General features: G+C 38.4%; 1 protein-coding gene across 2 annotated transcripts in view; it reads left to right on the top strand.

Moving 5' to 3' along the window:
* MINDY3 (MINDY lysine 48 deubiquitinase 3) overlaps positions 1-14954 on the top strand; it is a 95195-nt gene that overhangs the window by 65972 nt on the left and 14269 nt on the right. For both annotated transcript variants that reach the window (XM_037890768.2, XM_027820974.2), the window contains 2 exons: positions 13229-13301; positions 14432-14504. In XM_037890768.2, coding sequence (XP_037746696.1) covers positions 13229-13301; positions 14432-14504 — 146 coding nt within the window. The remainder of the gene's footprint in view (positions 1-13228; positions 13302-14431; positions 14505-14954) is intronic.

Below are 14954 nucleotides of genomic sequence, written 5' to 3'. Positions count from 1 at the left end.
AGTAGAGTGGAGGTGTTAGGGGACGAGAGCTAAGGAAGCGTTGTTCTAAGTCAGCCATAAAAATGTTGGCATCCTGTGAGGCCATGCGGGTACCCATAGCAGGGGCGCTGACTTGAAGGTATACATTGTCCCCAAATGTGAAATAGTTGTGGGTGAGGACAAAGTCACAAAGGTCAGCCACCAGATTTGCCATGACATTATTGGCGATACTGTTCCTGATAGCTTGTAGTCCATCTTTGTGTGGAATGTTGGTGTAGAGGCCAGGAGGGTGTTTTCTGGAAGATCACCGTTGGATTGTAATTTCCTCAGGAAGTCAGTCGTGTCTGGAAGATAGCTGGGAGTGCTGGTAGCGTAGGGCCTGAGGAGAGAGTCCACATAGCCAGACAGTCCTGCTGTCAGGGTGCCAATGCCTGAGATGATGAGGCATCTAGGATTCCCAGGTTTATGGATCTTGGGTAGCAGATAGAATACCCCTGGTCGGGGTTCTAGGCATGTATCTGCACAGATCTGTTCCTGTGCTTTTTCACGGAGTTTCTTAAGCAGATGGTGTAGTTTCTTTTGGTAATCCTCAGTGGAATCAGAGGATAATGGCCTGTAGAATGTGGAGTTAGAGAGCTGCCTAGCAGCCTCTTGTTCATATTCCAACTTATTCATGACGATGACAGCACCTCCTTTGTCAGCCTTTTTGATTATGATGTCAAAGTTGTTCCTGAGGCTGTTGATGGTGTTGTGTTCAACACAGCTGAGGTTATGGGGCAAGTGATGTTGCTTTTCCACAATTTCAGCCCGTGCAGTTATGGGGCTCGTTCACCTGCACATCTACCAATGTGATATGTGCCAGCAATGTCCCTCTGCTGTGTACATTGGCCAAACCCGACAGTCTCTACGCAAAAGAATAAATGGACACAAATCTGACATCAGGAATCATAACATTCAAAAACCGGTAGGAGAACACTTCAACCTCTGTGGCCACTCAGTAAAAGATTTAAGGGTGGCAATTTTGCAACAGAAAAGCTTCAAAAACAGACTCCAAGGAGAAACTGCTGAGCTTGAATTAATATGCAAACTAGATACCATTAACTTGGGTTTGAATAGAGACTGGGAGTGGCTGGGTCATTACACATATTGAATCTATTTCCTTAAGTATCCTCACACCTTCTTGTCAACTGTCTAAATGGGCCATCTTGATTATCACTACTAAAGTTTTTTTCTCCTGCTGATAATAGCTCATCTTAACTAATTAGCCTCTCACAGTTTGTATGGTAACTTTCAACTTATCTGCGTGTGTGTGTGTGTGTGTCTTCTTACTATATGTTCCATTCTATGCATCGGATGAAGTGGGCTGTAGCCCACAAAAGCTTATGCTCTAATAAATTTGTTAGTCTCTCTGAGGTGCCACGAGTACTTCTGTTCTTTTTGAGCTTCATACTGCACTCAGACAGTGAAGCACTAGCAGGGATTAACAGCAATCCATCCAGCCCATTCGGTAGCGGCTTGATAGGCTTCACTGGGTATTGTCTTATTTCCCAGCCAATCATTTTAATATAGATTTATAGCAAGTTGCTGAAAGACCGTAAGGATTTGGGAGAAGGAAAGAAATTCTTGAAATGAGAACAATCTAGAAAAGACATACTCTATTTCCTTCTATACTATACTGAAAAACAAATCACTCTTTCCTGAATAGTTGTAAAGCAAGTCTGCCTGGCTAACGTCCTTTAAGGAAAATGCACGCATGGTGGGAAATCCTCCCTCAAAGCCACCTTCGACCTTTAACTTGTTGTAGTTTCAACTGCCAATTTTTAATACGATCTTTAAGTTTAGACTTATCTCTGCAAGCTTTGTGGGCTTGCAGATCTACCAGGTATTTCTGTTTGGTGTTAAAACACTGTTTCTACTAAAATATACTTTGTATAGCATACCAATATTTCATGTCATTTACTTTGTATTTATACCTTGATGTATAAAAGGACACTAAACAAAAACTTAGAAAATCTAGATCTTGTGTTTTTGTGATGCAATGAGTTATATCTTTAGAGGTGAAAAGTCAAGTGCATCTAATTAAAATCATCCTTTGGTTACACATGATGATCACTTTTAGTCTGTCTAGTTTGTCTGTATTGCAAAAGCACTGCATGCTTTTATCACACTTGGTATTCTATATATACTATGGTGTTGCCCCGAACTGGAGTAGCATGGTGTCACTGGTCAGTATTGTGCTGAATTGACAGAATTTTGTGTGTAAGCTTGTACTGAATGTGCTTTGCGTATTGTTCTTGATGTCATCGTGGTTTGCTGGGTATTTAGCACTCTTGAAAATTAGGCTGCTTAGGAGCCTAACTTTTTGGAATCCATTTTTTTAAAACAACCTTCGCATCTGTGTCCTTCGAGTGGGAAGACTTGCTGTATTGTATTTTAGAACTAACAACTATCTATTTATTTGAGTGTAGTGAGATGAAAGTTGGTGTGAGCTACACAAAAGATGGCCTTTGTAATACTTTAGGAATGATGTAAATCTACATATTAGCTTGGAATAGTTATAAAAAAATCTTTATCAAATTTAGGCACTTCTTACATGTATTGATATTTTAATTTGAAATTAGGCAAACAATGTATAAAATATTTTACAAGATATTTTAATAGGAATAAAATATTAATGTAAGTCATATACTTATTGTAACAAGGAGTCCGGTGGCACCTTAAAGACTAACAGATTTATTTGAGCATAAGCTTTCGTGGGTAAAAACCTCACTTCACTTCTTGTTGTTTTTGTGGATACAGACTAACACGGCTACCCCCTGATACTTGACACCATACTTACTGTAGTATGTTTAGAACTTCTAAATATTTCATATCCAAGTGGGTTTGAATTGAAAGGGTAATAGGTCCTTCAATGAAGTGTGTTGTAAAAACAGGCATGTCAGCGCAGCTTAGTCATTTATAGCAATTCTTATGAGCTGTTTTGGATTTGCAGGACAAACTTCTGGAATGTTTTCATTAGAACTTACTAAGAATATATTTTGCCTTTAAGAATAAACATGAGATCTTAAAATAACTGGTATTATTGAAGAGAACTTTTTGAAAGTTGTAAAAATGGCTATTTGTATATCACCAGAGCCACAGGGTGAAACATGATTTTCTTGCCTCTTGGGACATGGGATACTTTAAAAGTGTTGAATAATTGTTATGATAGACTGTTGATGAGATTTCCTTGTATGGAAATTTCAATGTGTGGAATGTATCAAATGCAGTTCACAAGGTTGGAGCTTTGTTTTTCATATTTTGGCAGAAATGATGGAATTTCAATTTGGGCAGTTGAAGTACATTTTTGTTTGTCACATTTTTAAGCTTTATTGACTGAAGTTCATATTTTCCATTTATTTTCATTACAAAAACATAGGAGAGGGGTAGTCAGTTTATTTTTTTGTCAAGGTCCAAATTTCTTGGTCAAATGTATAGTCAAGGGCCAGCCTCCAGAGAAAATAATAATAAACAAACAATAATAAGTAAATAAAAAGATTATGGGGTCCGTTCAAAAGTGTTTGGCGGTCCGGACTTGGCCCACATTCCACCTATTGACTATCCCTGCCATAGGGAATGCATGTCATATACGTACGAAGTTGTTTTAATTTGTTTTTACCTGCTATCATAGCACAATATTCCATCTGAAGTCCAAAGTTACTATGAAGTTTAGGGTTTTTTTGCACTTCTAAAAAAAAGTACAAGTTTATTTTCTTGACACTTCTCTGTGGTAGCTATTGTTGCTTTTCTGATCTTGCTATTTTAAACAGTGAAAACTGTAGTGTAGAATTAAAGCTTCGTGTAAAGCAAATTATGTAATTTCTTTTTGAATGACTTACATAGAACATCAAATTCCATACTTTTAAAAATGTAATGCATAACAACAAATAGCTGTCTTTATTCCAGTTTAGCATTTGGCTTAAAATTGTAGCCATTTACTGTACAAGCATGCAATTTATTTCAGATGCCAATTAATGAATGGAAAGACTCATTCCTTGTGTTCTTCCATGGTCACACATATTGAAACGAGAAGACAGACATGTACACTGCCCAACACAAATTATGAATATTTACATTATTTCAGTTTTGTTACCAAAGGAAGACCATTAAACAAGTAATCAAGTCATATATATGGGAATTTGCAGGGAGATATTTTGGGAATGGGGACTCTTCTTCCGTACCCCGTGCAATTGGAAAACGTTAAACAAGTACAAGATCATATTGTGATGGGTTCAGTCACAGAGACCCCCTTGGGACTGTCACCTGATGTGCTGAAATTACCTCGGTCATAAACATACAGCTAAGGGTAGCATAAATTCCCTCCTTTACCTGAAAAGGGTTAAGAAGCTCAAATAACCTGGTTGGCACCTGACCAAAAGGACCAATAAGGGGAGAAGATACTTTCAGATCTGTGGGGGAAGGTTTTTGTTTTGTTTTTTCTTTGTGTTCTCTCCGGGTCAGCGAGGAATTAGGGCAGGGAAAATACATCTCCTAAAGCCATATCTGAACTAAGCATCTAAGATTACAAATTGTAAGTAATAGGAAGGAAATGCATTAGATTATCTTTTGTTTTAGCTTGTGAATTTTCCCTGTGCTAAGAGGGAGATTTATTCCTTTTTTTTTTTCTTTTTTTTTTTTTTGTATCTTTAAAGTTTTCCTAGAGGAAAATCCTCTGTTTTGAATCTGATTACCCTGTAAAATTACCTTCCATCCTGATTTTATAAAGGTGCTTCTTTTATTTTGTTTTTATAATAAAGATCTGTTTTTAAGAACCTGATTGGGTTTTAGTGTCCTAAAAATCCAAGGGGCTGGTCTGTGCTCACCTTGTTAACCTAAGCTATTTGGTTGGTATATTATTTTCAAGCCTCCCAGGAAAGGGGGTGTAGGGGTTTGGGGGGATATTTTAGGGAAACAGGAACTCCAAGTGGTCCTTTTCCTAAATCTTTGTCTAACTCACTTGGGGGTGGCAGCAGTACCCATCCAAGAACAAAAAAGGATTTGTGCCTTGGGAAAGTTTTTAACCTAAGGTGGTAAAAATAAGCTTAGGGGGTCTTTCATGCAGGTTCCCACATCTGTACCCTAAAGTTCAGAGTGGGGAGGAAACCTTGACAACCTCTGAGCCCGTTTTCCCTGCCAGCTTGGGACTCCAGAACCCTTCCTTGTTGAGCCAGACATGCTACGTCTGCTGCAACACAGACCCAGGTCTGCACCATGCCCCCAAAGCTGCAGACTTTAACCAAAAACTGCTCAGCAAGTCACCTATCTCCAGCACCCAGACACCCAGCTCCCAGTGGGATGCAAACTCCACATAAATCTGTTTTACTCTGTATAAAGCTTATACAGGGTAAACTCATAAATTGTCCACCCGCTATAACATTGATAGAGAGCTATGCGCAGCTGTTTGCTCCCCCAGGTATTAATCACTTACTCTGGGTTAATTAATAAACTAAAGTGATTTTATTAAGTATAAAAAGTAGGATTTAAGTAGTGTTAAGTAATCACAGACAGAACAAAGTAATTTACCAAGCAAAATAAAACCAACATGCAAGTCTAAGCCTAATACATATAGGAAACTGAATACAGGTAAATCTCACCCTCAGAGATGTTCCAATAAGCTTCTTTCACAGATTAGACTCCTTCCTAGTCTGGGCCCAATCCTTTTCCCCGGTACCGTTCTTATTAGTTCCAGCTCAGGTGGTAACTAGGGGATTTCTTGTGACTGCAGCCCCCATTGTTCTCTTCCACTCCCTTTTATGGCTTTGGCACAAGGCAGGAATCTTTTGTCTCTCTGGGTCCCCATCCCTCCTTCTAAATGGAAAAGCACCAGGTTTAAGATGGATTCCATTACCTGGTGACATGTCCTGTGAGACCCCAAGCCTTCATTCTTTCCAGCCTGATTCACAGCAATACAGGAAGGCTTACAAGTAAACAGAGCCATTTACAACCAATTTACCTGGTCAATGGGAGCCATCAAGATTCTAAACCACCATTAATGGCCCATGCTTTGCATAATTACAATAGGACCTCAGAGTTAACTTCATATTTCTAGTTTTAGATATAAGAATGATACATACAAATAGGATGAACACTCAGTAGATTGCAAAAAGAAAAGGAGTAGTTGTGGCACCTTAGAGACTAACCAATTTATTTGAGCATAAGCTTTCGTGAGCTACAGCTCACTTCATCGGATGCATGTAGCTCACGAAAGCTTATGCTCAAATAAATTGGTTAGCCACAAGTACTCCTTTTCTTTTTGCTAATACAGACTAACACGGCTTCTACTCTGAAATTCAGTAGATTATAAGCTTTGTAATGATACCTGATGAGGCCTTTTGCATAAAGCATATTCCAGTTACCTTATATTCACATTCCAAGCATATTTTCATAAAGCATATGGAGTACAAAGTCACACACACAATGTAACTTTGGGGGGGCGGGGAGAGGGGGGGCATGGCTTTATCCACAGCCACAGTTTACATCAAGTTTTAAAGTAAAATGAATGTTTATAATGTATAAATAGAAAAGGTCTTTAAATAATCTTAAAAGGGGGTGTGCCATGAGTTCTACCTTAAAGTGACACTAGCTACAATCTCCCATAACTAATTCCACAAATTAATTCCATAATTAAGTTGATGTCACATGCTGTGAAAGTATGAGAGAAGATTGATTAAAAGCATTTGTGTGGAATGGTTGAAATTTGGAAGCATCTATATGGATTCATACCAGGAAGGAGCATAGTTGATGCCATATTTGCACTATTAATCCTCATGGAGTAGTTCAGAGAAAAGAGATAGCAACAGGGTATTGTCTTTGTGGACTTGGAGAAGGCATACAATCATGTACCAAGAGAACTAGTTATACCTCTTCAATACTGCAATTTAAAAAAAACAAGAAACAAAAAACTTTCATTCATGCATGGGTTTCAAACAGTTGCTTTAGGGTTGGTTATATTGGGTAGTCATCTATCTTGTGTGTGTGTGTGTGTATATATATATATATATATATATATATATATATATGTATGTGTATATATATATATATATATAAACTGGATGAGATTTAGAGGTGACTAAGTCTAATACCTTTGGTTTGAAATAGCTTTTCTTCTACTAGGGGAACTCCCTACCAAGGCTTATGATCCCTACCAAGGCAGTCTTTATTTGTCTTGACATCCTCATCTGACCAGCATTTATAGTGGTAGCTGTACCACCAGCTTACCCCAGAGTGCCCCACTGAGAGATGTCGTCAATTGGTCTTAAAACTTCTTATTGAATATTCCCAGCTGCCCTGCATATCTGCAGGGAGTTCCCCTGTTCAAGACCTGGGGGATGTACGTGGTGAGATTTGGTCGCGGCTGATGCATGGAGGACAATTGGTTCAAATTTAAGTCACCTTTGCTGGAAACAATTGAATCCGCTGTTGAAAGGGATAAGAAGGGAGACTTGGGGGTGGAATATTCATGTTAAAGAATCCATTAGGGGGGAAAAGTAACCTTCAAAAAATAGCAGGCCAGGGGTTTGAGGAGTGATAAGATGGCATACATGGGGGCAAAAAAGGAGGCCAAAAGAAATGTGACAGCAAGAAGTATGGACTGTGATGCATATATAACTAACTAGGATTACAGGAGGGAGAGAAGACTATTTATGGACTCAAGGCAAGAGAGAAAATGATGAGAGATTTGAACAAGTTTGCTTATGTTAGAAATGAATATAGTATATTGCAAACAAAGGGTCAATCAAAATTTGGAGTGATTATTTTGAGAGAGTGATGAATGAGAACCTAAGGGGGGAATTAAGAATATGTGAGCCAAACTGGAATGCAATAGATTACCTCCAGGACAAAGTGGTTGCAGAGGCATTTAGGAATATGAAAAAAGGAGAAGTACAAGTGGATGCAGTGAAATCATCAGGAAGGAAAGGCATCAAGTATCTTACAAGTTTGTTCAGTGATATTCTTAAAAAGGAAAATGCCAAATGAATGGCATAAAAGCTCTGTGGCCCGTTTTTAAACTTTAACATAGGGTTAACATCTCCTTTATTAGTTCCCAATTAAGCTGACATCACATGTTATAAAAGTAGGGGAGAAGATTATTGGAAAAGCTTCTGTATGGAATGTTTAAGATTTGGAAGAGTCAGTATGGGTTCATGCTAGGAAGGAGCACAATTGATACCATACTTGCACTGTGAATCCTCATGGGGTAATTCATAGAAAAGAAACCACAACTGGGTATTGTCTTTGTGGACCTGGAGAAGGTGTACAATTGTGTACAACGAGAACTAGTTGGTGGAGTTTTCAGTGGAGAGGTGAGCGAGAATGATGTGTCAGTCTTTTCCAGGACATGCATGCTGCAGTGACTACCGCAGCCAAAACTAAATGGAGCTACAGTAGAGAACTTTTAGTAAAAGCTAGCCTACATCAGGGCTCAATGTCAAGCCTCATTTTGTTTGCAATTGTCCTGGATACAAGTGAGAATGTACAAAGGGAGCTGCCTTGGAACATGCTATTTGCTGATGATTTAGTGATGTGTGAAAGATTGTGAGATCCTGCAAGCCAACTTTAAACAGTGGCAACATAGTTTTGAGCAGGCTGGGCTTAGGGTGACTGTTGGTAAGACCAAGACTCTGATAACTGAGGAAGGAGAACTCCCCATAAAAGGATATAGCAGGGAGAGAGCCAAGAGTGAAAGAATTTAAATTTTAAAGGCCAGTGGTTGCTGACAATAGTGCCTTCCTGACTGATGCCTGGCATCATACCAGAGCTGTATGAAGCAAATGGCCAGAGCGGATTGAAGTTCTCTGTGATAAAAAGATAATGATAAAGTTAAAAGGTAGCATGTATAAAACTGAAATTTGACTCCTCTTATTGTACGGAATGGAGACTTGGCCAGTCACAAGGAAAGGGAATCTGTGTGCTCTTCACTAAAGAAATGAAGACATTAAGATGGTCTTATGTTTGGACATGCCCTGATATGAAACAAGGTTTAAGCGACCTAAAAATAGCCTCTCCAATCTTGAGTCTATCATTCGCCAGGAAAGAAGCCAGCAGCTCCTCAGCCCACTTGCCTTGACAAAAGTTTCTGTTTAACCGAGTGAAGAGTCTTTCAAGCCCTGTATAAAGTTAGGAAGCAGTTGTGTTTGAAAGGTTCCAGCCTGAGTGTCTTTGTGTTGTGTCCTCCACCCCCAAATACAGTTCTGTTAAACTTAATCAGAGCATTCTGGATATTCATTATTGCTGCAATGTTTCATCATCTTCATACTTGAAGTTCTTAAGACTGGGTTTTTTCAACTTTGTCAATTTTTATTTATTTCTATACTGTAGAGCCTAGCGACCATAGTCATAGACCAGGACCCCATTGTACTAGGTACTTTACAAATACAGAACAAAAAGACAGCCCCTGCCTCAAGGGACTTATAACCTGACACGAAACGACAGATGGATATAGACAAACAAGGGCGTACAAGTAAACAATGAAATAATATTGGTCATGATAGGCACATGAGCAGCCTAACTATTGTAAAGTTTTTTGTAGGCATCGTGGCAAAGGAGGGATTTGAAGGTGGGTAATCAAGTACATAGCTCTGTATACATTTATGGGGAGTGCCTTCCAAGCCTATGGGTCAGCATGGGAGAAAGTAATGAAGGTGTGTTAGAAAATTGAACAAGTGGGCAGTGGAGGCTGGCATCACAGGTCAATAGGAGATGAGTGTCAACAGCAAAATAGTGAATGAGAAATGATAGGGTGGGGATTGGCTGAAGGGCCTTGGAAGTGAATATGAGCAGCTTGTTTGATGTATAAATCGGGATCAAGTAGAGGGATTCAAAGAGGGATAATGCGATCAAAGCGATGCCCTAGGAAAATGATATTTGCAATAGTATTTTGACTGGATATGAGTGGGGCAAGATTGCATTTGTCAAGGCTAGAGAGAAGGTGTGGATAAAGTAAATAAGGAAATGTTATTTACTCCTCCTTCTCATAACACAAGAACTAGGGGTCACCAAATGAAATTAATAGGCAACAGGTTTAAAACAAACAGAAGGAAGTATTTCTTCATGCAATGCTCAGTCAGTCTGTGGAACTCTGTCAAAGGATGTTGTGAAGGTCAAGACTATAACAGGGTTCAAAAAAGAACTAGATAAATTCATGGAGGATAGGTTGATCAATGACTATTAGCCAGGATGGGGAGAGATGGTGTCCCTAGCCTCTGTTTTCCAGAAGCTGGGAATGGATGACGGGATGGATCACTCGAGGAATATCTGTTCTGTTTATTCCCTCCGAAGCACCTGGTATGGGCCACTGTTGGAAGACGGGATACTGGGTTAGAATGACCTTTGGTCTGACCCAGTATGGCTTTTCTTATGTTAAGGACGTTGCAGTAATGGTGGTGCAATATAAAGAGCTAATCTTGTTCCCTCCATCAAATTTCTGTTACAGTCTTTGATTGGAGGAATTCTTTTTTTTAATCCTATCGTTTGGTAGTGTAACAGTTTTTTTGTTTTTTTGCAAAATGTACAGTTGGGAAAGGGACTCAGATAAAGTAAATAAACATGAGAATGTACTGCTAAAAGTATTGAGGTTCTATAACATTGTTCTAGTTATCAGACTTATTACAGTGCCTTTTTATTAGTTTTCCTTAAATAGGAATGCCATTTATTTGAAATTGTACAAATTGTTTCACATATGGGGATTCCTAAAATGTCATTGTATGCTAATAAAGAAGTAAATCCTTTTCATTCAGGGAGGTATTTAAGCACATGCCAACCTTAAAGTTAAGCATATTTTTAAATATCTTGTGCTTTTGGAGCATTTGCAATTGAGACATAATATAAGAATGAAATTCTGGTTGAATGCATTTCACTTCTGTTTTTCCCTGAGCTAGCTTTTTCTTTCCTTAGTCTAAGATGTGGGTCACTGTACTGAAACAACATACTTTATTATCTTTATGTAGATGCATGGCTTCCATTTATGTCTACTCAGTTAAATTGAACAGTAATACAGGCCTGCACAATCCAGACTAAAACCATTTGTCACATACTGAAATCTGCTGACTGAAAGTGTTGTCTTTGAGTTTATGCTTTAAGAAAAAGAAAAAAAATGTTTTGTACTCTGTGGGTCATTTTAACTGGGTAGGGTAACGTTTTTGTTTTTTGTTACTTGTAACAAATTATTTAGGTTTAGTGCAGTGTAAACATTAGACTGGAAGGGACCTCCTGGGTCATTGAGTCCAGTCTCTTGCTGTTGCCGTCAACCCTGTCATATAATCCAATTGATAAATTTATCCAGATCGATCTTAAAACTATAGTTAGTTTGTTTGCCCCCACTACACCTGCTGGAAGGCTGTTCCAGAACCTCTCTTCTTATGATTAGAAATCTTCTAATTTTCAACCTAAATGTATTCATGGCCAGTTTATGCCCATTTGTTCTTGTGCCAACATTGTCCTTTATTTTAAATAGCTCTTCTCCCTCCCTGATGTTTTACCCCTTGCTCCCCAGTGCATTTATAGAGAGCAATCTTATCCCCGCGCATCCTTCATTTTGCTAGGCTAAATAAGCCAAGATCTTTTCCCTAGTAGGATAGGCTCTTCAGTCCTCTGGTTGTCCTAATATCCCTTCTCTGCATCTGTTTCAGTTTGAATTCATCTTTCTGGTTACATGGGTAACGAGAATTATACACAGTATTCCAGATGAGGTCTTACCAGTGCCTTGTGCGATGATATTAATACTTCTCTAGCTCTACTGGAAATACCTCACCAGATACATCCTAGGATTATATTTGCCTTTTTTACAGCCACATCACATTGGTGGCTCAGTCATCCTGTAATCAACAAATGCACCTAGGTCTGTCTTTCTCCTCTGTCATTTCCAACTGATAAACTCCAGCTTATCGCAGGTATCAGGGGGTAGCTGTGTTAGTCTCTATCCACAAAAACAACTAGGAGTCCGGTGGCACCTTAAAGACTAACAGATTTATTTGAGCATAAGCTTTCGTGGCAGAAATTCTTATGTCTAGGAACAAGGAATGTAGGCCATACTTTCAAGGTGGAGGACTCTATTCTGGTAATCGGTGATTCTGAAAAAGATTTGGGGGTGGATGATCCCCTGAACATGAGCTTCCAGCATGCTTTGGCCAAAAGGGCTGATATGATCCTTGGATGCATAAACAGGAATCTTGAGTAAGAGTAGAGATATTTTTATCTGTGTTTGGCACTGATGTGACTGCTACTGGAATACTGTGTCCAGTACTTGTTTCCACAGTTCAAGAAGTCCTTTAACTGGAGAAAGTTCAGAGGACAGCTATGAAAACGATGGAAGGATTATAAAACATGATACTCAGTTTAGTTTAACAAAGACTTGATTAGTCTAAGTACCTGCATGGGGAACGAGTGTTTGATAATGGGCTCTTCAGTCTAGCAGAGAAACGTATAACATAATCTAATGGCTGGAAGGTGAAGCTAGACAAATTCAGACAGGAAATAAGGTATACATTTTTAAATGAAGGTAATTAATCATTGGAATAATTTACCAAGGGTCATGATGATTCTCCATCACTGGCAACTTTTAAATCAAAATTGGATGTTTTTCTAAAAGATCTGCTCTAGGAATTATTCCTTTTTTTTCCATTTTAACTAATCTCTGTATCAAATTCTTTACTAAAGTCCAGATTAGACCCATTGCATTTCCCTTGTCTAAAAAACTCAGTTATTTTTTCAAAGAAAGTTATTGGGCTAGTCTGGCATGATCTATCTCTGATATACCCATCTGCATTTTACCAACTTTTCTGGTTTTTTTCCATGTCTTTAGTTATTCGTGTCTTTTAAAATTTATTTTGAAGAGTATTTAACTTTGATTTAAAGGTGTATACCTTTTTAGATTCAAAAAGATTTAGTTGCCAATATAAGCATCCCAATTATAACACTCTTTGCTCTTGGAATCTGCTATTTCTATGCTAGGACATCTGCATGACAAGCTATATCCATACCAGGATAGCTGTGTGGAAAGCCATGTAAATAAACCGTAACACGTTGTTAACACAACCTTGAAGAACACCACCAATGTGTGGAATTAACTTGAAGCTAATGCTCACCTCTGCCATTATACTTTGTTTCTTCATTAATTTAAGGTTTGAAATGTTTCAGTATGGTCATGTATTTCCATCGTGAAACAATATGTATTGATCTGAAATAATGAATCTTGTGGAACTTTCTTGTTTAGGATTTGGCCCTTGTTGCTCCTGAAGCTCCTTCAGAACAAGCCAGAAGAGTTTTTCAAACCTATGACCCAGAAGGTAAGGCTGCATTGTTTAGCTTTGGGCTGAAATCTTTATATTGACTGGTTTTGAGTGTGAAAAATCTCTCTCGAAAAATAGGTCAACAGTTTTACAATATATGCAAAACACTGCACCTCCAATAGTACAGTCCCCTGCATTATAAGGCACATTGCTCATGATGAGGCTTAATACTGATCAAAGGGTATGTGTACACTACTGCTGGAGGGTGTAAATTCCAGCTTGGGGAGACATACCCCCGCACCAGCTCTGATTTAGTGAGGTAGTGTGCTATAAATCATACATGGCTGCCCTGTGTATGATCTCATTCAAGACCATAGGTATGTATTTGGCACAGCTAGCCCCTCCCATTGCTTGCACTGCCATGGCTACACTGCTGTTTTTAATGAGCTAGCACAATCAGAGCTAGTTACAGGTATGTCTCCTCAGGCTGGAATTCACATCTTCCAGCTCTTGTGTAGACAGACATATCCATAGGGAAATGTGCTACCTACTGATAAAACAGCAACACTTCATGATTTGTTGGTTAATCAACCTAATAATAAAATGGACACGCCTCTTGAAAACTACAGAGCATGAGGAAGTCAAATATAGCGATAGTAGGAAGTAGAGTTCTCATTGTAAGCTTTTCAATGCTGGGGACTTTCTTTGTATGTGACCCACCACTTTCCCTAATCTTACATTTTCAGAAATGTAAAACTTTCATACCTGATCCATCGTGATCTGAGAGGTCTGACAAGTACTGAAAAATTCCTTAGTTTCATTTTAGAACTCAAAGCTGGCTGATATTCACATTTTATTTTAATTAGAAACAAGTTTAGAAACATTCTCTCACCATTTTAAGGTGGCATTTATATGTCTATTAGTAAAAAATCGTTTTAAGTTTAATAAGGTTCGCATTTTCAAATGTTTTAGAAAAATGGCATTTTTAAGATGTGTAAACCTGCAGTTTTTTAATTGGGGGAAATATGTATGGAAATCATGTGTTCTAAGACCTCATCTTGTAACTTTACAGTGCACTCTCAAATTCTAAGATGTGGGTTTGATTACCAGTATTTTGGGTACAGTCCATAATCTTGAAATGTTTTCAGTTTATTTTCCCCTACTGAGAAAATTTGTCCCTTTTGCAGATAATGGATTTATACCTGATACCCTTCTAGAAGATGTAATGAAGGCGTTGGACCTTGTATCAGATCCTGAATAGTAAGTATAATTTGTGTAGCTAAATTTTCATTTAACAGATTAGTTATGGGTTGGTTTTATCTTGAATTGTTAGTATATCTAATTCTGTGTAGTGTCCTGAGGATCGTGTCTCAAAATATTGAGTCAGTTGTAAATGAAAGAAAAAAGGCCTAAAGATAAGATTCAAAATCGTTTTTGATTTAGAAAGAAGAGCGTCTTTCCTAGCTCCCAATTACTAGCTATTTGTGACTCGCGTTTCTGTAAGTGCATGTATTTGCCTACGACAGCCCAATACTGCAAGGCGAATCTGTGTGCTGGAAAAAACAGGGTCTCTCAACAGCTGACCACCATGTTACAAGAAGATTTAATACCATCCTAGAGCTCAAAGTTCAAACTGCTTTTCAGATTTTGTGTTTCTGTATGGTTGCATTTTATATAGTTGTACTTTGTTTCCATCAATACCAGATATGT

Source organism: Chelonia mydas, chromosome 2, assembly GCF_015237465.2.
Source record: "Chelonia mydas isolate rCheMyd1 chromosome 2, rCheMyd1.pri.v2, whole genome shotgun sequence".
NCBI lineage: Eukaryota > Metazoa > Chordata > Testudines > Cheloniidae > Chelonia > Chelonia mydas.
This window is presented reverse-complemented; position numbering and strand designations above follow the sequence as displayed.